This window comes from Desmodus rotundus, chromosome 6 (assembly GCF_022682495.2).
Source record: "Desmodus rotundus isolate HL8 chromosome 6, HLdesRot8A.1, whole genome shotgun sequence".
In the NCBI taxonomy this organism is placed as follows: domain Eukaryota; kingdom Metazoa; phylum Chordata; class Mammalia; order Chiroptera; family Phyllostomidae; genus Desmodus; species Desmodus rotundus.
The window spans coordinates 82,180,030-82,206,712 of NC_071392.1; the positions used below are offsets into that span (position 1 = coordinate 82,180,030).

At 46.9% G+C, this 26,683-nt stretch overlaps 1 protein-coding gene and 1 long non-coding RNA gene across 6 annotated transcripts in view; one reads left to right on the forward strand and one right to left on the reverse strand.

Moving 5' to 3' along the window:
* CREB3L2 (cAMP responsive element binding protein 3 like 2) overlaps window positions 1-26,683 on the reverse strand; it is a 104,429-nt gene that overhangs the window by 38,396 nt on the left and 39,350 nt on the right. For all 5 annotated transcript variants that reach the window (XM_024555013.3, XM_045191109.2, XM_045191112.3 and 2 more), the window contains one exon: window positions 3,768-3,984. In XM_024555013.3, coding sequence (XP_024410781.2) covers window positions 3,768-3,984 — 217 coding nt within the window. The remainder of the gene's footprint in view (window positions 1-3,767; window positions 3,985-26,683) is intronic.
* Window positions 9,722-23,424, forward strand: LOC123479193 (uncharacterized). The gene is made up of 3 exons (XR_006654729.3): window positions 9,722-14,073; window positions 15,521-15,665; window positions 22,169-23,424. It is a non-coding gene; the product is annotated as an uncharacterized lncRNA (long non-coding RNA).

Consider the following 26,683-nt stretch of genomic DNA (forward strand, 5'->3'; position numbering starts at 1 on the left):
CTCTAATTGCACACACCCAAATGGTTACGCCCTGTGTTTGTGATGCCCTACTAATAAAAGTGCTTTCACTGGCGCGGGAAGGTAGGCTTCACACAGGGAAACACTGGTCAGAAACTCTAGCAAATGCATCTGACACACTGTACCTGTTCTCAGCAAGTTACCAGCACAGCCTACGGCAGCACCGGATCTAGAAAAAGAGCAAAGTGCCCGTTGGTGGAACTGAAGGATGTGAACTTTGGCCTCATGAGAAGGGCTTCCTGGAAGAAGTGGACTGACTATTTCTCCTCGCACTAGGCTGTTCGCATAGGTGGTACCCATGCGTTCTGTTACGTTGCATTTATATCAATTAGAATTTAAAAATAAAGAGATCGTACACCTGAAACTCATATAATATGGCATGCCAACTGTAACTGGAAAATAATTTTTTTTAATTGTACACTCCAAACCCTTCACTGCAGTAACACGTACAATGTAGCCACAAAATTAGTAACAATAATAATAGTGCTACCGTGGAGGCGAAAGAGACCCTGACCTTTTGGAAATCTGCTTATTTTCATTCATTTTACCAGGGATCTTTACCATCACCATTGTTTTAACTCCACTCAACGCCTAAAGGCCCACATAAGTTCTGCCTCATGGATGAAACTTTGCCTGTGACCTTCAGTGGGCATGGCCCCGCTCCTCTCAGCGTGAACGGCTTCACTTGCTCTCGGGACATTGCTCACGTTCTCTCTGATAAAGTACAGGGGCGCAGGGCATCTTCACAACACTCTGAGTTACGTTCGGGCAGGATCTACGCCTTGCTGTTGCGTCCCAAGAATACCCAGGTCGGCGCCTGACACACAGTAGGTGCTCAACAAGCGCAGAACTAAAGGGAGAAGTTAGTCTGCTGGATTGTTGAGGCCATCTCTAATAGCACTTTCTAGAATGGTGAGGCTGCAGAACGGCTCATTCCACAGATGCTAATTATCTGAATTCAGCCTAAGTATCCTGTTGTTATCACACTCCCACCCCAGGGCCTGGTCACCTGCTGTCTCCTCTGCCCGGGAGCCTTCCCTTGAGATAGATGTTGAGATGTTTAGTTCTTTCCTGCATCTCCTGCTGATCTTTGCTCAAATGGTACCTTCAAATATAAGCTTTCCCCTGTGTATCCTATTTAAAATGTCAACACACTCCTCCTGCCTTGGTTTGAAAGTTGGTGTCCCACAAAATTCATGTGTTGAATTCAGATATGACAGCCTAACCACCGAGGGGACGGCACTGGGAAGTGGGGCCCGTGGGAGATGCTTAGGGCACGTGGGTATAATGGGTGTTGTGAGGACCGTAAATGGGACTACTGCCTTATAACAGAGACTCCACAGAGGTCCCTCGCTCCTGCTGCACGTGAGGACAGAATTCGAAGTCTGTGGCCTCCCGACACCCTGATCTCAGACTTCCAGCCTCCAGAACAGCAAGAAATAAATTTCTATGGCTTCTCAAGCACCCAGTTCCTGGTATTTTGTTACAGCTGCTTGAATGGACTAAGACAAACCCCACCACCACCCACAGACACACCCAGGAACTGCCTCTCCCTTTTTCCAAATTACTTCTCTGTGTATCTCTGATCATCATCTAATATACTGCATATGCTACTTTTAATTTGTTCTTATTTTCTGCTTCCCACCTCATATCCTAGAGTGTAAATTCTATGAAGCAGAGATCTTTATAAATTGTATTTACTCCTTTACCCGCTAATGCTTAGGGAAGTCCCTGGGAGCTTAAGATAAATACTCAATAAAAAGCTTTGGAGTGATTTTTTTAAATGAATCATAAAGCATTTCTACAGCACTGACTTGTACTTGGCACTGATCCTACATAAGACAACCGCTACCAGCCAAGAAACACCACTTGATCCAGTACACACGACCCGGTGCGCCTGCCCCGTCAGGGGACAGGCGACACACACCAGAGCAGAGCAGGCATCTCCCCAAAGGGTAGGACGACACGCTTCAGCCTTCTGACCTTCACCCTGAACAAGTCAAGAACCAGCAGGTGGAGGAGTGGCTACTCTGTGAGGCTCTGACAATATGTGACAAAGGAGGTGAGACACGGCAGAAGTCACTCTATAGATGCCACCACCAGGAGAAGGGGGGTGGCCAGCTTCGGAGACGTCCCCTGGGCATCCTGTCCTCGCACCCTTGCGTGGTCTCCCACCACAGTGAATCAGGACCGTCCTGTGGAGCCGACAGAGAATTTCCAGGTCAGGAAAGGTATCTCAGCTCCAGCCGTGCTGTCTTGGATCCCTCACTCTTTGGAAAGGGAGGTGATGCTGTGGTGACCCTCATGAAGCCCCACGGAGAGGACCACGTGGAGAAGAACCAATACGCCAGCATCCCACCGCCAGTGGTGAGAGTGAGCCGCCTGGGGAGCAACCTTCTAATCCTGGAGAAGTCTTCAGATGACTGTGGCCTCAGGCAACACCTGATTTTAACCTCATGGGTGATCTGGAACCAGAACCACCTGCCTGAGCCGCTCCAGAACTCCTTATCCGCAGCAGTCATGAGAGGTGACAAATGATCGTGCTAGCGTTCGGCCATTAATCCTGGGAGACTCATTATACAGCCGTAGATAACTCATACAAGAGGTACTGGAAATGACTTCCACAAAGGAAGCAGGGCCTGAAATGGAGGCATCAAAAAACAAACAAACAAACAAACAAAAAACATAGACATAGCAGGAGAAGCACAGAATTGAGCCTGGTGGGGAGCCCATGAGCAAACGCAGGCACCAATGTCACACAGAAGCCACGCCCACACAGAACTTCAGGATGGGAACTAAAGGACATTCAGTCCAGGCTTTCAGCTAATGCTAAAGTCCATTCTCAAAATAATAACACTAAGGCAGGGATTGCATGAATTTATCTAAGCTAAAACCCAGGAGAAGGCTGACTTCCTATAATGCTCCTCCATGTAGTGATTCAAATGAGGAGTATTCCGTTGTAGCAAAGCCCACACTCCTGAGTTTGATCACTCCGGAGACTGATTTCATAAGAGTGGAGGGAGGAGGCAGAGGGAGAACAGGAGCAGGGGAAGAGAAAGAAGGCATGTGCTGAACTAGGATTAGGGAACACAGTTTTTAAAACTTACTCAAGGTACTAAAGTAGCTGGTTATACTTCTGAGGAAAAAAATACAGAAAATTAACTTTAAAAGGTATAAAATCACTAGGGAGTTTGAAAGGTAAGGCACACAGCTATTCAAGGCCTATAGAGTAATGGTCAAAACACCTTAACATCTGTAAGACCAGGGAAACTAGAGCTTCAACAAATCCCATCCTGATGGCACTGATGATGGACACGGAAGGGTCACCATCGAGGAAATCAGGAATGATCACCAAGATCTCACATACAAGGGGGGTCAACCGAAGATGCTGGAAGGAGACTAACAGGGCACCCAAGAAGCTTCTATGAAGAAGAGTAGTTGCAAAGATTCTTTCTCGTAAAAAATGACTTTACCTCTCGACACAACGAACTTACTGGAATTAACAACCCGACAGGCCAACCTGAATTGCAAGAGGATGCTTTGCTGTCCGACCCACAGGGTCAAAGAAGGCCATGGCTAAGTACCATTCAGCGACAGCGAGTCCCCGGAGTGCACAGTCTGGGGCAGAGAAACGCATCCTGTGCCTCTTTGCACTTCCCCACAACCCGAGCACAAGGCTGGACGCAGAGTAAGTACGTGGCTAAAGGGGCTCCGAGTCACAGGTGCCAAGGCCCCTGCTCTGCATTTACCGTCATTGAAGCTGTCGCTGCTGGTCACGTGGGTGAACGGCGACTGCGCCCGAGGCTCCTCACTCAGGGAGTAGCTGTGCTCGGCCTGGATGAGAGGCGCGGGGGATGTGGGGGACGGCTCCACCTCCATGGACACGCTCTTCTCTGAGAGGAAAGGGTCGTTCAGGAGCTGGCCCAAGACGTTCTGGGAAAACTCATCCAGAAGTTCTGAGAAGTGCTGCCGGAAACAAAGGAGGAAGAACTCAGTTTCTCTTCACCGTGATCTGCTAGTAACAGGCAATTCTAAAGCAAATACGTTCCCCAGAGCTTTCAATGAGGTCACTGACACACAACGTCCAGTTATCTACGGCTGTGCAGTGCGCTACCCCAAAGGTCAGCTGCCTAAAGTAACCACAGTTCACTATTTCTCACCCCTGGCGGGTTGGCTGGGAGCTGGGATGGGCCAGGGCAGGGGACACCTGGGCCTTGTGCTCAAAGTGGCTTTTTCAGGCTCGGGTTCCTCCTCTGGCGGTAGAAGTGCTCCAAGAGGGCAAAGAACAAAGCTGAAGAGCCTCAGAAGTCATCCGTCATCATCACTCCCTCCACATTCTTTTGGTCAAGGTGGGTGACAAAGGCCAGCCCAGATGCAGGGGTTGGGAAAATAGATTCCGCCTCTTGAGGAGAGAAATGGCAAAATCGTGTTGCAATAGAGTGTGGACAGAGCTTAGCGTGACTCACTGGGGGCCCTCGCTGTGACTACCTACCATGATCAGCACTGGGAATATTTTTAAACAGCGATCCTGTTATTTACACCAAGGGGCCAAGTCAAAGGCATCAGAGGCAACTCCCCTCTATTCTCCCAACCGCCTGGACTTTGCTCCTCGCCAGTTTTTCCTTAATCTCCTTAATTTCATCGCATCCTCCATCTCTGCCTGTTTCCTAGCCCCCAGCATTCCATGAAGAGGACACAGGAATAGTCTCTACATATAGTCACGGGGATTCCCGCATCCTTTGTCCCACTGCTTCACGCTGAGGAGGCTGCAGGCCCAGCCACTCCCCCTCACTGACCTGCAGAGCAGGGTCTCATCACCTTGGCCCTAATGACATGTGGACTGGGTACTTCTTTACTATGGGAGCGGGCATGTCTGTGCCTTATAGGGTGTTTAGCAGCCTCCCCAGCCACCCGACGCCAGTAGCATTCCCCTAGGTTTGAAAATGAAAAGTGTCTCCAGACACTGCCCAACGTCCCCAGGGGTAAGGAATCACCCTTGGTGTAGAACCACTGCTACAGAGTAAATTAAAAATAATAATAATTTAATTCAATTTAAAAGTACTTCCTGACAATAGCTGGTAGAGCCACTTCTTCCATCCTAACACACCCTAAGTCACAGACTAACACGTGTCATTCTTCTGATCAAACCTCAGGGACGTTTCTGCTGCAGCAAAGTTACAAGAGCAGATACAGGAATCAGAGAACTGACCCCATAGGGTGATACTTGGGGTGGGCAATGAAAACTATTGGAACCACACGGATGAGTCCTCTGCTGAACTGAGGCGTGGAAAGCAACTGGGGAAGGGAAAGCAGGAGGCGACGCTAAGGCGAGAGCTCTAAGACGGGTAGTTGCGGGGCAGAACCCCTCCTGTAATATAAGGGAGAAGCAGACATCACTGAGGGGACCTCTGTGGGCTAGGTCTCTAGGGCGGAGCTGGGGTTGGTAGGTTTCACCAACATCACAAACGGGAGAAATGGCCGCGTCTCATCAGGGCAGGAGGCAGAAGAGTCACAGGGCTAGGGCGCACCCCAACAGGCTGCTGTCGTCTGTGAGAACAAGAGAGCACGGGACAGAGCTCTCTGAGCACAAACACGCTGAAATGCAAAGGCTCTTGGCGACATCTCGGGCTGGAGTCTAGGAGGCCCGCTGTTGGCATCACAACCACCAGGAGAGCTTTGTTTTAGTAATTTTATCCTAAAATAGTGCCGTGAATAATTGTGGATTCACTCCTTTGGGAACGTCCTATTTTCTTCATGCTTGCTGCTGCAACCTTTTCTTCTTTACTGTTTTGTTTTTAAAGAAATAACACATGAAGGGACTGTTAAAAGTCCCATCCAATCTTCTTTCCTCTCGAAGTTAACTACCACCCCAATCTTGGTGTTTATGGTTCCCATGCACACCACTGCTACATACGGAATTTTTCGTGCCTACTTGTGAGTTTTTAAAACTGTGAATGAGTGGTATACCTCGCACCTGCTTCTGCAACTTTATTCTCTCCAAAAAAACGATTTTTAGATTTACTCATGTTTATACATGTAGCTCTATTTCACCAAACCTCCGAATTGTATTCTATTCTAGCTACCCATTTCCTCTTGAGGGGTGTATAAACAATTTATTTTTAAATGTGATACTGTAATAAATGTTCTCGAACATGAAGGGAACTTATTTTAAAGGACAGATCCAGTGACCCACATTCAGAGATCTTGACTTAGTCAGTGAAAGGCATCTATATTAAAACTACCACCACCCGGTGATTCTAAAGTTCACTTCAATTTTTCAACCACTGAAGCTCCACCCCTTCTCCACTCACCATCCCTAACCCTACACTGCTTTACGGTCAAGGCCCTGGGCATCGACAAAGTCCGCAGACATTCAGATACGCCCAAGTCACAGGAAGAGGCACAGGTTTTGCAGCTCCTCTACACCAAACTTTAAATAGACACTGGGGATACAAAATGATAAATAAGACAGGAGAAGCCAACCCCTTCCTTGAGCTCACCATTTGGCGGGTGCTTCTGCAACATTTATGTGCTATGAGTCACCTGGGATGATTCCCAAGTCTAGTGGGTCTGAGATTCTGCATTTCTAACCAGCCCCCAACGATGCTGCTAGCCCCTAGCGAGGAGCAGAACAGCTTCAAGGTTAAGATGAAAACCCACAATAACCTGAAGTCAGGGTCTGATCCCCCTAAGCAGCTCCCCAAAGACAAATTTACTGGTTGACTGATGGTAAATACTCTGAAAGTGTCTGACAGATTTCCTTTCAAGACCAAAATTAAGGTAACAAAAAGAGAAATAAACAACAGAGTGTAAAATGCAAAATCAAGAGTTGAACTCACAGCCCCTGCATTTCCAAGCGACAATTCTGTCCCCTGAGCTACAGTGTCGACTCTGGGCAGCTGTGTTGGCCCTGCCCAACCTCTGGAATCCTGTTCTGTCCCCAGGAAAAGCTCTCTTCGATGGCCCGAGCTTTCCCATGGAAGTTGCCAGGCTGGGTGGGACTTTGCTGATGCTGTTTTTTTCCTCCTGTGCAGCACTAATGAATGTTTCCATGAACATCCCCGGGAGACCCAATAATAAACCTCCCCAAACTCTGCCATCCTTCCCCGAACTCCCTCTACTTTGGATTTTGTAGTAATTATCATGTTACCACATGACGTAGCCCTAAATGATGATCAGTCCTAAGAACACACAGTTGTTACCAAATGCATTACGATAACCTCCCCTCTGGAAAAGGAACCTCCTCAGAAGAAGGGACAGACTGTACCTAACCACCCTGCACACCTAGGAACTTAGCAAAGTGGTGAGCACCCCACAGTTCCCAGGCAGACGCTTGTCATTGAAAAGATATGCCCAGCATGTCCCAACCTAGGCTGTGACTCAGCCAGCAAACAAGCCCCAGCTGTGGGCTCCAGGGCTCAGCAGACAGGTCAGCATGCCCCTGCCGGCACAGCGACCAGGCCAGAATAGGCCCATCCCTAATGCCAGCCAGTGAGAGAGGGGCATGCAGTCTTGGAGCCCAAAAACCAGAGAAAGGAACACAGTGAGCTTCCAAGAGGGGGCCTTGTTCTCAACCCTGAACATACTTTAGCAAAGGACTACTCATGTGAACCCCAGGGTTATGCAATGTTAGTTGAATTCTTTGAAGCACATAGCATTTTACCACTCTGCCTAATAGTTCAGCCAAGCTTTGTGGGTCTACAAAGTACTTTCATAGCTTTCTTGTCCATCAATGCTCACAACAATGCCATTGTCCAAGATCTCAGTCACCTACTACGAAGAGACAGACCTTGAACTCGGGTCCCCGTATTTCAGATTGACTGAACTTCTCCACATTGTTTCACTAAGAAAGAAGTATTTAAGCTTCACAATCCAACTACATGGAGAAGTTCTAACAGGTATAAAACACAATGCTGATGCTGGTCGCTGATGCTGATGTTAATAGGATCGGGCGCTACAGGACTAAGTGTTTGTAACTCATCAGACTTTAAGAAAATGAGCTGGGTGCTTTCCTATAAGGCAGGCATGTCCCCATTTATATATGGGGAAACCGGGGCTCAGAGTAGGTAGGTCCACTGCCCAGGGTAGAATTGAGATTCTGTCCCAAATCTAGCCAGTTTCAAAGCCCGTGTCACTGTCTACCACAGCACGCTGACTCATTTAAGTCAACCTCTAAAGCTGACACGTAGTGGAGACTGGAGTTTAAAAAAAAGAGAGAAAAGACTTATTGACAGCCCTTCCACTCACCCACCACAAACACACAGCCTCCCACATTCCAGGTGGAGAAACGTGCCAGGGGAAGTTAGATGGAGAAGCTCCTAGTGTCCCTGCTGTGGGACACCAGCAATAAGGATGAAACGATTTACTTGCCCTAGTGTATGGTTCTCTGCCAAAGGGTTCAGAGTAGCATCCCAGAATCTCCAGGTTGGAAGAAACCTCCTCAGCCACCTCTGTGAAAATGCTTAGCAACGTCCTTTAAGAATCTGGGTCAAGGACTCAGCTCCCCATTTTTAAACATGCAACATTGAATCGCCTCCCACCTGGCCCCAAGGGTCCTGTAAAGTGTTCTCTCAACTTATTCTAATACATGATACTTCCATTCCAACCCGAATGGAATTCCTTATGACATTGTAGCAATATGGCTTTGGAGCCAGACAACCTTGGAGTTGAATCCGGGCTCTTAGCTGTGCAAACCTGAGCAACAGCCTCTAGACATTGGGCTAGTTCTCCCAATGTCTGTTTGCTTTCCCTGTAAAGTGAGGATAATAATAGCTCCAGCTTCCTGTTGTGAAGATTAAATTAAATAATGCGTGTAATACACCTAGCACTTCACTGGCTTAGCGATTTTTTTTTTTTAAAAGCTCTTGAAAAAAACAAACCCCTCTCACAATTAAAACAATACAATGTTGGCTTTTTCTAATTACACACTGGCTTCTCACACTGTTTTTCCTAGAGCATCCTTTCATTTTCTTCTCTACCCAGCAGGCAACAAAGACAAAACAAATCTATTTCTTTTCCAGTCTTCCTAGACAGACACGCTTTGAGTTGATCTCCTACCCTCCTGCCCAACTGCAGCCCTCCAAACACGTATTACTTAATTTGACGTTTTTACTGTTCTTTGATGTGCCTTTCATCACCAACTCAAACCATTTGTCATTAGGCCTCTTAAACTATAACCCGGATGTAAACATTTCTACCCACCCCCTCTGAGCCTAGCACAGGTCATAGGTCATGTGCACTCACCAACTATCTCCTTTCCATCTGTTATTCTACAAGATCCCGGCCAAACAGTGAACAATCCCAGATTGGAGTCTCAGCCTCCCAACAACGATAAGCGAGTGCTAGCAAATGTTTAAAACGTATACCCCAACCTACAAATCAAATACATCAGTAGGAGAAATTGTTAACCTTACATAAATTCCTCACTTCATAAAAAAACCCGCCGTGGCTCTGAAGCATTTACGCTTGTGCTTGCAGGTCATTAACTCCGGTCACATGCAAGGAAAGCGAGTTTTAGGATCTGGGTCGCCTCCTGCTGCTAACAGCTGCCCCAAGAACACAGGTCATGGGGGGCGGGGGGAAGCAGGGGGAATAAAGTGGGAGGAAAAGGGATGCATAATTCTTGAGCTCGAACAACTGGCTGCGTGAAGTTACAAAGCTCTTGTCCACTCCTGAGGTTCACTCACCCAACAAACGTGGCAGCTACTCCGAGCAGGGCGCTGTGCTAGGTGAGTTACCTGAATGGGCCCCCTGGGCCCCTATGGACCAGCGTGCTCACTGAGCACGTTCAGAGCAGTTCTGTCCTCCCAGGGCGGGCCAACAGGCATCTGTTTGGGTTGGCGCTAACTGAAGGGTGCTGGTCCAGGGCAAGGACGGGAGACCACATTCCAGCCCTGCACTGACTCACCGACGGCCACTCCACCTCTTCTGGACTCCGTTTCCTAGTCTGTAAAACTCTAACTCTCTCTCTCCCTCTCTCTCTCTCTCCCCCACTCTCTCTCTCGTTCTCTGGGAGAAGGGGCAGTGATGGTGTATACTTCGGAGTTGATCAGTAGTTTCTCACCTTTTTCAGAAGTGTGGACCCTTCTGAGAATCTAATGAAGGCATCCCACCCCCCAAAAAATTACCACCAGGCACTACACACGAACATGGGCAGGATTCCAGGTGGCTCACCCACTCCTTGAAGCCTGCACGTGGTCTGGAGAGGATTCCACGGATCCCCCGTTAAATACTCCCAGGAGAGGCTCTGGCTGGTGTAGCTCCGTGGATTGGGCATAGGCTGCAAGCCCAAGGGTCGCCGGTTGGATTCCCAGTCAGGGCACACACCTGGGTTGCAGGCCAGGGCCCCAGTAGTGGTCACGCGAGAGGCAACCACACATTGATGTTTCTCTCCCTCCCTTCCCCTCTCTCTAAAAATAAATAAATAAAATCTTTAAAAAATAATTAAAAAAATACTCCCAGGAGAAGTAATAGTAACAACACACACATGTTTATAAGTCATGGATAATAACCTCTTCAACACTAATACCCTATAATTTTCCAAAATGGTTCAGGCAATATAAAATGAAAAAGCTTTTCAATTTAGGAAACGGAGGGGAAATGCCCTTTTTCTGCTTCTTGGGGTCTTTAGCTTTGCCCCTGCTGCCCTGCCTGCAGTGGAGCAGGCTGAGCGCAGCAGGTGAGGGGTTCTGAAGGCAGAGCCAGGCAGCTCCCCGCAAGAGCGCAGGCCCCAGGCCTGCCGACTCCACGGTCTGCGCCCCACAGAGATCCCGTTCTGCAGGCCTGTGGCCTGGAAACAGGCTGGTGCTTCCCGCTCAGGCAGGGGAAGAAGGGCTCGTAGTGAACACTCGCACCTAGGAGCCTTGCGCAAGAGCACAGAAGGCTCGGTGGGTGTAGAGGATACGGTGGGGACAAGCTGACCACCCCCAAAGCCTCAGAGAAATGCAGAGAAATAAAACCCTATTACAGCAAAATGTCAAGGGATCCATTTTTTTCTAGTACTGCAGTTTAGGTGCATTACGTATTTCTCTAAATAAAGAAATTTGGGACTGAGGCTTGGAACTCTTTTATACAATTAGTTTGGAGTGTTTGGGTTTGTTTGTTTTGTTTTGTTTAAGGTAATATTTGCTTTACTGAAATTTCACAAGCAGTGGCAGAATTGTTTTTTAAAGAGCCCTATTCCAAAAAATACATACTTTGGTTTGTGATACCCAGATGTACCTTTCTTTGGTAAAAGAAGTATGTAAAATAGATTAATCAAGTAATAATGGCATTGGGGGATGCTTATTTAAAGAGCACCCCTACCCCCCAGTCATAAATCCATTGGTAGGGTGTATTTGTTGTAAAAAGAGTCACCCCTAATTTATTTATATAAACATGACTTTTTACATGATATTTGCTTCAAGGGAGATGCACCAATACTAATTCCTTTTAAATTACCTAATTTGTCATCATTAAAATAAGTAACAATGCACTTTTTCCAAATGCAATCTGATCCTGAATGGTCTGAGCAGTTCTTCTTAGCTTAACATGTGATGATGTGAAAAAAAAAATTCCTTCTTTTGTTTTATACAAACAAATCAGTTACGGGCTTAAGGGAAAAACTCATTCCCAGGAAATGGAAATACTCACTCCCTCATATCCTTAAGTGAAGACATAAGCTAGGATAGTCATTGTTTGTACCCCCTTGGGTCCTACCCTAAAATAACTAAAATCTGGTATTTTGCCGTTCTGGAAAAACTTCTGATTATAATAAGACACCCAATCGTATAGCCTGATGAAGCCTGAAGAAATGCTGGAAATCGTCTGGGTCCACCTGGCCATTTTTTCTAATCTGAGAAAACCAAGGTCCAGGGTAGTCCATGAAATCAAAGAGATGCTGGAGATTAACCTCCTTACCCTGTAGACTCTGTAACAAGGAAGATGCTGACTGAACATAAGGATCACCAAGCAGATGATTTCCTCCGTGAATTCTCTGACTAGGATGTAGGCTTTGCAGTAAGACAACCCTCCCTCTGAGTGAAGGCCCAATGCCCCAGATATTAGGTATAAAAAGAAAAGTCAAGGAGCCATAAAGTTTGCAGGAACAAAAAAATGGCATACTCCCGCAAAACCCTTCCTTTCTTGATGAGCCAGATTTGCCACCGGAATGAGAGCGTCACACTGGGGAAAAGGGAGAATGCTCCCCACAGGCCAGGCACTCTCCGCCTTGTTAAGTTCACAGGGACGGACTCGCTGCCAGGAAGCACCCTTTCACCCCGAGGTAAGAGCAACAGGGATCCCACAGGTTGCACAACCATATGCCCCGGGAGCCTCTGGCTTTAAGCCGCCTGGATTTCTGCTCTGTCAGATCTCACGTGCTCGTGGGAGGCTGGCCTGCTCACACACACTAGAGGATCCGAACCGCTGAAGGAGGGTTTTATTCCCAGGACTCAGGAGTCGGAAGACACAAGCTCTGGCCCGGCTCTGTAACTATTAGCAGTAACCTTGGGCAGATGGCTCACACTCCAGTCTACTCCGTCCGAACGATCGGCCTTTCAGAGCCTACAGAGTCGGATCCAGATATAACATGGTGCTACAGGAAGTGAGAATGGCTGAGACCATGAAAGCTGCTTCACCGTTCTCCACAGAGGTATTTCTGCCCTTCGTCCTGACCAGCCAGGTAGTGATGGCAAACCCTGGGAGCATGGCACCCATCAGCTGTCTCCTCCTGCGTGTTCCTTCCTCTTACAAAACCCAACCAGCGGAGGCAGTAAACCCTCTTTTATCTCCAAATGCTACTGGAGTCCAGGAGCTCAGCAGCCTGGTCAGGGCAGGGCATTGGGAGACAGTGGGGAGAGAAAACCACCAGTGAGCTTTCTGGTAGCCCACCCTGCCTGCTCCAAGCTGAGCCAAGAACTCCAGTCCCATTGCTCGAAACAGGAGAAGTTGGAAAGGCAAGCTCCCTTATTTTTAAATAAGGAAGATAAAGTTAAGAGATGTTAACTGCCCCCCACCAAGAAAAGAAGCAAAATGTGATGCTTCTCTATTCACTTAGAACAATTCCTTTCGCTCAGAGCTCAATAAATGTTAGCTGTTTTATTGTCCTTATTACTACATGCCTAGATGAAACTGGGACAAATTATTAAGCATTTCTCTTATCTATCAGCCCATTAACACTACACAAAATTATGAGGCTCATAAAATACCACTTATTCTTAGTGATCTCACGCTAGTTCTAGTTTGCCCGTTTGCTTAAATTACCAAGGGGCTCCATGTTCAGTTCCTCAACTCATAATTGAAAAATCTCCCTTTTCGCCCTTTGAAAATCAGACTCATATCTCCGGCCTCGGATGCCTCTCCCCTTCCCCGCAAGTCCTCCGCAGGTCATCATGCCACCATCACATCCTCGTGTTTCTCAGGGCTCCTTCATTTTGACCAGCGATAAGAATTTTTTATGCACACCCTCTCACTCAAACTTTTATAAGAGGACTGGTCACAGCCCAACTAGATTATCAATTTTCCACTTTGGTGGCACCCCTGATGAAAAAGGAAGAGAGGCCAGAAAACCCAAAGTAAGCAGGTAAGAAGAATGAGATCATCGCCCAGTGGGCAACTGAGAGTCCACGGGAGAGTACCAGCAGAAAGGGAGAGAAACTGAGCAACCTGGCTGTGAGGGAGAGACCTGGACGTGCTCGAGCATCCCTGAGCCCGACTGAGCAGCCGCCAGTCAACTCTCCCCCAAGTGATGGGCGTTTTCAGGTTCTCGAGTCTGGCTCTAGAAGTGGAGTCCGGATGCTCCAAAAGGTATTCATTCCTCCGGGCCTTTTGGCCACCAGGGTAGCCTCTATCATCTGGCTACAGCCCTGCCCTTCCTCTTCATTTGAACTTGGGAGAGTTGGAGAATGCCTAAGGCAGGTGAAAAAAGACGCCATCATCTTCTCTTTCCACGAGACTGTATACAGACCTAGTGATCTCAGAGCTGTTACGAGGAAAAGCAAACTGAAGATATTCTGCAGTCCCTCCAAGGACCAGGTGCAAACACCACCTGTGAAGGCTTGGTACCAACCAGCTTGGGTGAGCACTTTTCTCCCCCCAAAACAACTCAGAATAATGTTTTTACACTTTTTTTCATGACTGGGCAGTGGTGGGTGACTGCTTATTGCATCGTAAATAGGGAGCATTTGCTGTCTGGTCATAAACACTTCTTCTCGGTTCTCCACGAAGCCCATGGTCTCAGTTATTACACAAGGTTTGATGGTAACAGTGATGCAATGCCTTGGTGTGGGCGGGGGGTACTTGGAGGGAAAAGTCAGTGAAACTTCATTAATCAATGATATAAGGGGTCAAAAGGGCAGCTGCTATCTTGGTAGAAAGACTGCTCTACCCGGAATGACAAGATTTGGATGTAGACCTAACTCTTCCGCACTTGGCTCTGTGGCCTCGGGCAAGTCACGGAACCTGTCTGAGTCTCTTTCCTTAGAGTAGAAAGTAGGAGACCAAGACCAGCTGGTCTCCCAAGGCCCCTGCAGTTCCAGTATTCTGAGACCAGTTATTATGTAGGCAACCTAAGGGAATAAAATAGCCTGAAAACAAGTCTTAAGCCTGAGTCAGTGTTCCCGGGAAACTCCCTCTCTGGCCTTTCCTGAGACTCTTTTGGCAAAGAATTTATTCGCCTGAGGATAGCTGAGCTAACAGCTGGATGGGACTGGCTGATTCTGCCTTTGAACAGCTGGTCTGTGAGACAAACAACCAGACAGGCTTTTATGAAAAAAAAAAAAAAAAAAAAAAGACTCAACTTTTGTAGGCCAAGTATAGATGGACAGAAATGTCAGACTTAAAAAGTGTTGTACTGCTTTTCCCTGACCCACACCCCCTTATATGGATGGATATCCTTCCAGCTTTAGCTATGCAGAACCTCCAGGAGAAATGGGGGAGAGAGAAGGGACTAGACAATTCTTGGAAGGCCCAGAAAAATTCCATGTTTTCTCCTTCATTCCTTAGAAGAAACCTGAAGTTCTAACACGGTCAGAAGGTCTCAGCCAGATCACGGTGGTGGAGGTTAAAAGATTATTATTTTAGGTAAAAAGATTCTTCATCGATGGGGGTTGTCCTGCTGATTCCGGCGTCCTAAACCCCTGCAGCGTCCCCTCCTCTTCATGCTGGCAACCAAACGTGCCACCATATGTTTCTAAAAGCGGAAGCAGCTGACATTCAATGCGTAGACTTGGCTGGAGCATGAGGAGTCTGTCGGCGCACTCAGGTTCTTTTCACGGGTCTGCTCTCATTATTCACGGGAAATACATCACTACGGCAAACAATGGTCTTCACAGCCCTCTGAGTCATTGAATAGCATCCCCTCCGCAGCCTGCAGCCCACCAACACCTGAGTGCCCCCTTCCCCATTCATCCTAATACTCTCAACATTTGCAAAGCTCAGGTTTCTCATAGGTTAACCCTCTAACTAACTTTTAAAGATCTGGCCTTGCAATAAACGTATCCTTTCCTCACCTTTGCTCGAACAGATTTTTGCCACCAGCAGCCCATTTCGAAGGGAAAGGGAAAGAAAAACAGCCACTCACAAAGCCGTACACAGAGTCTGCGTGGGGAACGAAGGGGCAGCTGGACCACCTCGCTGACTCGTGATGTCTGCAACGCGCAGTAAAATTGGTAAATTGTGCCAGAGCTAATACTCCAGTCTCAACAAAGTGGTTTGGTTGTTAGGGCTTCTTGCTCACAAAAGAGGTATTTAAAAACTCTACACGTAGCCTTGGAAACAGACCAGGGGAAAAGTAAACAGAAAGCAGCGAGCACTGTCCCCGGGCCAGGAGGGCACCTAGCGGATGAAGATAAATGAAGTGAGCAGCGGGTGCAAACAACAGGCTCGCAGCCACTTAGGGAAATTTGCTGATGGAAGGCGGATAACCCTGACTTGACAGCTATTGTCTATCCGTCCATTGAGACTTAAAATAGCCCATATTAAGATTGTCTCAATAAATTACAGTATAGCTAAGCAAGTAGCTCCTTAAAATGGTACTGTAGAAAGCTACTTGTTAATCGGTGTTCACAATGCCTATCACAATAGACTGTTCACATTATATCTGAAAGTGGAATCCGTGACAAAAACTAAACTCCCTGGATTTTCAATTACAAAGTAAAGAATTGTCTACGAATGCTGTCATGGAGAAATTTATAGACAGGTATCCGGTAAAAAGTTGACAGTACTTCTGCATCATGTAACAGATGTGGGGTTTTTTCTTCTTATCTGTATTTTCTACAATGGAAACCTACAGGTTATATAATGGAGGGGAAACCATTTGTTGTTGTTTTTTAAAACAGATTCTATTTAATCAAATTAAGTGAGATGTGGTTTACATAGCCCTTGGGTAACAAAGAGCAGCGGGGATCTCTGAGTAGAGACAACACTTTCTGCCCAGAAGATAGTTACTCTAGATTTCATTCCTGATAATAATAATAATGATAATGATAATGATAATAATAATCCACTGGCAGGTGCAGGCTCAAAACACAGACCACTTTGCAGGACAATTATACCCCATTTCTCCCCTGAAGCTTTCAGTGTTAAATGGACGGAAATCACCTCTCTCGTTTTGTCTAGCACATCAACAGCAATGAGGACCCACGTCATCTGGGCCCGTCCCCGACAAGCGAAGTTCCCCCCAGCGGAGGTGCAGGGTTTGTCTTCACAAACAGCTTCAGTCAGGAACCCCGATGCAAAAGAATAAAAAACACTAAGAATGAGCTCCCCTTTTTTCACGCTCCCCTCACCAGGGTGGGCACTGGCGCCTCTCCCAACAACTGAGCTACCCATAACACTTTTTCTCTGATCAACGAGAATTTCCACGCTTGACCACTGCAACGAAGCTTTGTCCTTCGATTGAATTCAGCGGTGGATTCTGGTCTCCTGCGACTGGGGGCTGCCGGCCACACATACCTAAAATAATTATCTTTGATCCTGCATTCCAACTTCTCTGCTCCCTTCCCAAGTTACAGTCTGTTGAATGGAGAGACTAGACCAGCACCGGCCCCTCACTCTCTCCTACCCACCGTGGAGGCTGCATTCTAAGATGTCCCCGAGATTCCTGCCCCTGGTAGACACTCCCTAAGAGGCCCTTGGCTGTGATCTGTGACACCTAGGATGATGGCTGGCGTCCCTGTGAGTGCCAGGTTACACGATGAGGAAGGCGATTTTGTGGATGTAGTTCAGGTCACAATTCAGTTGACTTTGAGGCCAGCCAAAAGGGAGGTTGTCCTGAGTGGGGCTGACCTCATCAGATGAGCCCTTTCAAAGAAGATCTGGAAGTCAGAGAGATTCTCCTCCCAGCCTGGAAGAAGCAGGCCACCAAGAGTTCTACAGACACCTGCCACCAACCCCGGGAGCCTGGAAGAGGACCCCAAGCTCCGCAGGTGGAGGAGCAGGTTGGAGAGTGACACTGAGCAGGGGACCCACGTCCACTGCGTCCAGAGTGAAATGAAGATAATGCAATGTGGCTGTTCGAAGCCACGACGCTGTGGTAATGATGCAGCGACAGAAAACTAGCCAGGTGTCTGCCCATTCTCTTGCCCAACTTCTCCCTGTCCACGCTCTGTGGATGTGCACGTGGAGGAAAGCTAAACCCTGACGCTAAATGCTGGGCTGGAGACTCTGTGAGCCTTTCAGGGAGCCCCAGACTGGGGAGTGTGGCCCCGACCACCCTCCTCCCCCTGCCACCCCACCCCTGCTTGCCCGAGGCGCTCCACCCAGTTTTTAAACCTCATGCGTGCCCTTACCCCCTCTGTCCACTTCTGGGAAGCAGAGCTAAGATGGCAGCTGCGACTTTATACCTGGCTTCCCAGAGCACAGGTCAATGTTTGGATAAATCTTTTTCCTGATGGTCTGGCCAAGACCAAGTTGATTTTTTCTTTAAAGAAACATTTACAAGAAAACCAAGAGGAAGAAAAAGGAGGACTTTTTGGAATGAATGCAGATGCATTTACATGGGACACATTTCTAACTTCACTGAAGGCTAGTCACAGGATGGCCTGGCTGGCGTAGGTCCTGGAACACTGATGTCCACATCCGCTTCCTTCCCCAGCCCTCTCTCTGCTGGAGGTTCACACCGCGCCAGTCTCCCACTGGCACAACTTGCGTTTGAGTTGGCACCTTCCTAGCCCTGGAGCCTCCCTCCCAAGCTCCTCCCGCTCTGGTTTCTAGCTGAATGGATGAACAAGGCACTTCCCCATCCGACCTCAACAATTCCTTGCCTAGGCCTCACACTGGGGCCCTTACAGGACAACACTTTTGCTTTCCTCACTGTCTCGAGACCTCTGTGCTCCTGGACCTTATTCCTGCTCTCCGATCTCTTGGGTTTGGATGCACGTGAGATATTAAGAATTCACTCTGGGTCAGACAACTCTGCCGAATTCCAGAGATGCAGAGAGCTGTCCTGAAGCTCAAGCCCTACTACGACTGCCTACAACATGCTTCCTAGTCCATTATTGAGGCTGGTACTAAATTATTTTACCAGTATTAGTATAATACTTATTATTAATATTTTATTAATGGTATACATGTTAGTAAATTCGTGTTAATATTTTTGGTATATTATTCCAAAACTCAGTGCCCGGTCAACCTGTTTTCCTCGGCTGAGCTTCAGTCAGCTAGGAGCACCATGGTGAGGTCCAGACCTACCTGCACTTTTTCTACTTCCTCTAAGTATACTCTGTGAAGTTGGGAAGAAACAAAGATAGAGAACTTCAGCGTCGAAGTGCCATCTCCCTACTGACCTGTCACTATCAGCCTGTTTACTTGCAGACACCCACTGCAAGGAACAGGAGGAAACAGAATACAGATTTGCCTTGGCCACCGAGACTCAGTAGAGGTAAATATTTACCTTGAAGAGGTCCTCGTGGCTACTCAAATATGCGCTGGGCTCAACACAAGAATTCCCTAGTTTGAATTTTCCTACCGAATCCACAAGCATGAATGTTAGTGTTTTACTGAAAAAGAGCCTCATGAAAGTAAGTTGGCCGTCCCCATCCACACCCCTAGAAGACACTGCAGACGCATTCTGCGGTCTTTGTCCTGACCTGCACAGCATCATGGCCAACCGGCCACTCAGAGGAGTCCTAGTGCTGACAACGAAGGCAGCAATGATCCCTGGGAATTACCCACGTTGGTTTTGTTAAGGATGGCTGAGCACAAGTCACTGGAAATACAATGGGACACGCCAGCAACAATGGGAACAACCCCAAACAAGTTCTACGTGAAGGCATCCCTCTCTCTAGTTGAGAGCTGAGTCTACGGCTCACACCAGGGTCCAGAGGTCATTGGTCTCGGGGTAATCTCAGAGGCCAAGCCAGCAAAACAGATGCTGTTTCCTCTCAAGCAGATACCAGCTCTCAAAGTTCAGAAAGGAACAGTCGCTTGGGCCTGGAGTTAAGCATTCAGATTTCTGGCCCCATCACGTCCGCCACTGTGAGGTTTACAGCGACCTTTTAAGAAGACTCAGGCAGCTGGGTGTCATCTCCTAATGTCACACAGACATTTAAAAAAAAACATGTTGGTGTACAGGTGTAAACTGAATCTCAAAACGTTTTATAAAGGACCCACAGAGTCTTATTTAATTGAAAAATGATTAAGAGAAAAGGAATCTTTTTATACTGCCCCCCAACCCTAGTAATTCAAAAATTCAAAAGTTGCCTGGGAAGGCTTTGTCTAGTTTGGGGATCTCATTGTACAAGTCACTTCCTGATATTTCATTTTTCCCATCAATAAAATGGGCACCGGTGTTGCACTGGCCTCTCCCAAACCACTTATTCCACTGTTTAGCAAGTCCCTTCCATCGCTTTATTCAACAGGTAATGTGCACCTAAAGCTCGTCAACATTAGCTTGGACACTCACTGATGAAGAATCCAATGCACGCTATTTATTCAACCGTGGTGCCATCGAGGGGTGGTGACCACCAGGCAGAAATGCTAGGAAGCAAAGGTCCCTGACAAGATTATTTATTGATTTTCTCTAAGAAGCTATTGATAAGCTCCTTATCAACAGAGTTCTTACCATCAGAGGTATGATGAGGAAAGTGGCCTAGGTATATTATTTCATGAAATCTTCACAAATATATAAATTAAGTCATATTATTATCCCCATTTTTTAAAATTATTTTTTCTATACTTTGTGGGGTTTTTTTAAGATTTTATTTATCAACACATGAGACATCAATGGGCTGCCTCTCGCACACCCCCAACAGGCAATCAGCCCACAACCCACGCACGTGTCCTGATCAGGAATCAAACTGGCAATCTTTTGGTTCTCGGGCTGGCTCTCAGTGCACCGAGCCACACCAGCCAGGGCATTATCCCCATTTTACCAATGAGACATTGCAAGCTCAGAGAAGTTCTATAACTTGGCCAAAGTTGCACAGCTGAGGATGGGACAGAGCCAGGAATCAAAATGAGTTCTCTGGCTGTGAAAGCCATTCTCTCTCCACTACCCCACATGCCTCTTGAGCCTTCACGGTTAAAATGTGGGTGACTGTTGTCATGTATGTGGGCATATGAGAGGTACTGCGTTTTCTGATGAACATCTGTTCTCACCAAGCGGGCGCTCCATCAAAGAAAGGACCAAGACTCACTCTCTGGGCTCAGTTAATCATGGCACAGCCGGTCAATGGAACAGCAAATAACAGATTCCCTGTGTGCAAATTCGCCTACTTGCTAACCCCAATTTGTAACCCCAATATCAGTACACACGGTGCTTTCTCAGTCATTCGCAAATACGCACAGAGCGACAAAAATCTGAGTTTCCTGAAGTGCGTTTTCTCGGCTGAGGTCAAACAAGGCGACCCTCTGCCTTCTTGTTTCAGACCTCAGATTGTAAACAAGAGCCCTTTTCATGGTCCATTTAGTGCCACATTTTTCACATTGTTGCACTTAGTGTTGGTGATTTTGCTGTTTGACATCACCCCCAAGCACAGTGTTGAAGGACTGGCTCGTGTTTCTAAGCACAGGACAACTGTGGTGTGCCTATGGAGAAGACCCGTGTTAGGTAAGCTTCATTCGGTGATGCTGGCCTGAGTTCAATGTTAATAAATCAACAAACCATGTTACATAAGGTGTCTTTAAGCAGAAACACACATAAAACAAGGTACATATTGATTGGCTGATGCAAATGTCGTGGCCAGAGGCCCACAGGAACCTGCTTCCCCGAGGGGCAATGATTCGGTGTTCACTCATTCAGTGTTCACAGGAAACTTCTAGAACAGAACTCCCTCCAAACAGATCTTATTTACTCATTAAAATTTGTAAGCACAAAATATAAATTTGAGGAAGTGTGGGAAAATACCTGTCACGCGTTTAAAGGACTACCTGTTAACTACCTGAAACCATATACGTGAAAGAGACTTTTCTTTTATAGGGAAGGAATATGCAAAATAAATAATAATGTCCTTGGGTGAGTAGAAATAAAGATTTTTTTGTATTTCTCCAATGTAGGTCATGTATATTCATGGTGTAAATTAAATTTTAGATGGAAAGTAACTGCTACCATTAATACCTGTGAGAAAAATATGTAAGTCCTTATTGTCAGCTTTACGGCTAATGTCATGTTAGGCAACGAGGCCAAAGGTAATCACAACCATTGGGAGGACTAATGAGGTTTAATTCATTTTTCTGAGGAACTTGAAAATGGTCTTCCTGATACGGATCTGACTTATCCTCCAACCACACTGAAGGTTCTCTTCCTGTTTTGAGTTCCACTGTCAATACCCTATGCTCAGCCTCCTCCCCTAACTCCCCACTGCCGGTTTAACAACCCCCAAGGCCCTCAGAGTCCCAGCCCCTCGTCTCAAATGCCATCCCAGAAAGGTGGTGCCCGTGCCTCCAAGTGCAGTCACGGGCCTTGTTTTATAATCCTCACGGCATTTACCATTATCTGAAATTATCTTTTCCACCTTTTATGGCCTTGACCTCTGCCCCTCACCGGACGATGCAGGGACTATCCTCGTGCCCACTCACAGTCACCCCCCCCTCCCTGCCCACCACCACACCTAGAAGGCCGACACAGTCAATAAATATTTGCTGACTTACTGACTCGTAGGTCTCCTGATCTCTTTTTCTCCCTTGGCACCAAACCAGCCATAATCATTCATTCACCTTTGTCTTATTCCAGGGGGAGTTTAGAAATACATCAATCGTGTCAAAATAAGTCCTCTCAACTTATACTTCTGGATGACTCCATCCCGATTTAGTTCTGGGAGACAACGGGGTTCAGAATGAGAGATTCGGTTCTCGGAACTCGCGGCAGTGGACTGACCATGAGATGGGCCCTGGCACATCGCGCTGAAAACGTGCTGATCGTTCAGCTGACTCACTGCAAGTGCACGCTCCTCCTTCGTGACGGGGTTACTGTGAGAGCCTCCCAACTCCGCTCCCCCACTCCAGTCCGGCTGAAGTCCCACAGGCTGATGGGCGAGAAACAGCGTCTGAGGCCTGTTGTTGGTCTACATTAATGTTCTTTTAAAAGGACCAGAGATCCCCAACACGTGATCCTCTCGAAAGGGAGGTGTGCGTGTGGTCACGGAGGAGGAGACTTGGGGTTGGTGATGACCAACTCCAAAAGTGACGATGGAGAAATCATATTATCTCTGTCGTTTATTTTTTTTCCATAAAAGACACATTTTTTTTTATTTCTACCAACAATTTTATTGATTTGGATATTTTGAGTATGTTGGTTATCTCCTGAATGGTATAATGTTGATTATTCTCAGTTAACATCTCGGTTTGATCGCTATTCGGATCTACCCAAAGTGGCGCGTCATCGCCCAGTGAGAAATCTCCAGCACGAAACTTCACAAACCACTTTTGACAGTTTTGATCCGTCACAGCACCTTCTCCATACACTGCACAAATCTTTTTTTTGCATTTTAGTTGTGTTTTTCACTTTCTTGAAATAATAAAGCATAATATGCCAAAAATGTCATGTATTTTCTTCCATCTTCAATATTAAAATAGCTACACAAAAATTCACCAATTTTGATAAGTTTTGTTTTCATGCACGCTGATATGACAGCTGTCACAATACAATCTAACAAAATTGTTTCGGATGAAGTTAAAGACAACTAAGCGCTACTAGAACCATCTTACGGAAAAATACAAATGAACTTTTTGGCCAACCCCATATTTCTAATATTACGCCTTCATCAGAAAGCAGCTGTAATAAAGAAAAATGCTTTGCCTAATCCGGTTTTCAGGACGGTTTCCAGGCAACTGCATGACGCTGGCTAAGATCACGGGTTTTCGCACAGCCCAGGAATATCGCAGAGGCATGTAACTTTGCCGGGAAGAAAGAGAAGCAGGGGTTTGTGAGCAGGAAACATGGAAGAATAAATGGGACTTTCTTGATGAATCATAAGGGGGTCACTCATCACAGAGAGACGACCACAGCCTGGAGAGGCGCCCTGCGCAGGTGACCGTCTCCAGCTTTGAAGTTCCGCAAGCCTAACGGAAACTGTGCCCTTTGATGTAGAGATACAGGTTGGATTTGTTTGATCTATGATGAGGGATAACTAAAATGAGGTGGACAAAAAAGGGCTGCTAGGGAAAGTAACCTCATAGGGTGAACTGATCACAAATTCCTCTCTGCACAGATCACGGTGTGCAGGCAAGCCCCAGGCCCATCACTTCTTTAGCGAACGGTTTTGAAGCCAGCTCTGTCCACTGTTCTTGTACATCTAGGTTAACACACCTTTAAAATACCAGAAGCAATACCCCTCAAAAGGGTAACCACCGTCAGAACAACACATAATCTTGTTCACTCTCCTGTAACCCAATCCCCACCTTGCTCTCTCCCACCTTCAAGTCATCTTCTATCATTCCCTCCTTAACTTTAAATGAATAAAAGGAATTGCAACACTGTCACTCTGGGAAGCAACTGAGATCTTCCCTTCGGCCATGTCACCAGTTTGGCTCAGATAAACTCTTAACAATTCTCTACAGGTTTGGACATTTCTTGTGGCAACAATGATAACTAAAATTGTGAAATGACCCATAGCCTTTGGGCTAGGGAGAAAAGTGTAGAATCTTAAGTGTTTACTTCACTTGACTCCCACTGCATATTATTTTTCCTGAAAAGAAAAGGCCGATAATCAATCAAGGAACATAATCCACAGGTTACAAGACGCCCACTCCTCGGGGCGGGAACAGCCAGCAGCTGCCCAGGAGAGGTAAGAGAGGCAGTGGCTTCCCAGTCACCGTCGAGCTACCTCCTTGCGCCCCGCTCTAACTGCAATGGCCCCAGCTTTCTATTGTCATAAATGTCCAGCAAAAGCAATAATCAGGGGCACTGCAAGGTGGCGTCACCCCCCACAAGGACAGTGATGCTTGAGGCCTGAGCTCCTTAAGGAGCACCCTTATTTTTTTTTAAGATTTATTTATTTTTAGAGAGAAGGGAAGGGAGGGGGAAAGAAAAGGAGAGAAATATCAATGTGTGGTTGCCTCTTGCATGCCTCCAACTGGGGACCTGGTCCACAACCCAGGCATGTGCCCTGAGTGGGAATCGAACTGGTGACCCTTTGGTTTGCAGGCCCATGCTCAATCCACTGAGCTACACCAGCCAGGGCGGAGCACCCCTATTTTTAAACTTTGTTTTGCCAAGCTCCAGCTCCACCATGTGCAGAGTTTATCTGGAGCTGTAAAGAAAGGAGTTGGGGGTGCGCACTGTGTTTTGGGCAGTGGGAAGAGGAGAGAGAGAAGGCACAGGCAGGGGGAGCTGGAAGGGAGGGTGACCAACTGCCCCAGTTTGCCTCGGAATTATTAGCACTTAAAGTCCTGCATTTCGAAAAACTCCTCAGTCCCAAGCAAACCGGGACAATTGCTCAACCCACAAGAGGAGGAAGAAAATTGCAACATTGCCTAAGCAAAGGCATACTTAGTCATTCAGCTCTCTTAGTCACTGAGAACCCAGACTCGGGAAAGCTCCAAGTTGTCCCTGCTGCAAAGCTGCAGCGAGCCAGCGCCAGCGATGTTGCAGCCTCCGGGCCCTGCTCTCTCCCCTGGGATCTGGGTTCTTGCTGAACATCAAAGAAAACTCCAAAACGCAGCATTCCTCTGCCAGAGCCACGGGTGGAGACACTATTCCTTACGCATTTTAACCTACATTCAGAGGATGAAGCATTTACTTTCCTGACCTCTGCTTCTCACCGGGAGAGCCTTGTGTAAGCGGCTGGCACTCCCACTACCCTCCGTCATTAGAAATCCTCTAGAAATCCTGGCCCACTTTCCGCCTTCACAGAGTAAGAAGCCACGGAACAGGCATGGAAAAAAGCACGCGTTCGCAGACGCTTCCTTTCCAAAGCAGGGCACCGAGGCCTGATGGGTAGGAGCAAATTGACTCCTTGTGTGCTAAGAGCCACAGGATAAGTGTGACAATGGCCATTTTAATTGTATGATTCCTTCTTCAGGAATGCCACCTTCCTCGTCTCCCCTTTGGTCCCCCAGCCAACATAAACGTCAGGTTCAAAAATACTCTCGGAGCCCAGGAATCTGGGGAAGGGCCCCGGGCACTTTGTTACAATTTGTGATTAAAATGTTGTTCTAATTGGAAAAATTTCTGAATAGAGTAATTTAGAAAATAATTTAACAGAGATCCCTGAAGCCCACCACCCAAAGTCTTACAATGTAAATTGGCTGTGTTGGCCTCAGATTTTCAAAAAAGAACTAAAATGTTACAGATAAAACTAGAACCCCACTCAAAGAGGCAGGTGCCATAGGAAGGTAGAAACCAAATCTCCAAAAGATTAAATAACATCCCCAAGGCCGCACGGGGAGTGTCTCGGGAATCATAGTCTTCCTCGTTGCAAGAGAAATTTCCCTTCTCTCCCTGCCTCCCTTAGAATCTACCTGAAATCATTCCTGATTTGATGCCTAGAACACTAACTGAAGCACTTGATTCCAGGACTCGGATTTGGCTGCCACTAGGTGCTAACAGATGCCACCTATTTGCTGGTCATCATCTCAGGAATATAAAACTTCAAATCAGAAAAGACCCAAGAGGCCTTGCAATTGTTTTATGAACAACTGTTTCCTGCTTCTAAGTACGTGGAAATGAGATTAAAAAGCCGTGATTGGCCCTGGCTGGGTGGTTCAGTTGGTGGGAGAATTGTCCCGTACACCAAAAGGTTGTTCGATCCCCGGGTCAGGGCACATACCTAGGTTGAGGGTTCGATCCCCGGTCAGGGTACGTATGGAAGGCAACTGAATGATGTTTCTCTCTCTCTCTCTTTCTCATTTCCTCTCTCTCTAAAATCAACAACCTATCCTTGGGTGAAGATTGTTTTAAAAAAGCAGTGATTGTGTGCAGTACATAAGGTATAACTAGGAGAGTACAATTTCAATATAACTGAACATTTTTCATTGTAAAACATCCTTCACGGTCCCTCCAAATCAAACCTGAGCTCTCTCAAGCCCACCTCAGCCCCTCTCCGACTGCCATTCGCTCTCCATTTTCCATCTTTCGGGTCTTGAGAATCCATCAGAGTATTGGGCCAAACATTTTTTGAGAAGCCAAAGCTCAGAAACACCATATTGGAACAGACCCAAGTGACGATGATGGTTATTTTAATCCGCATTTCACAATCCAGGCTGAAGGTTACGATCAGTTCATCCAGCACAATGTTCCACCTGCAAC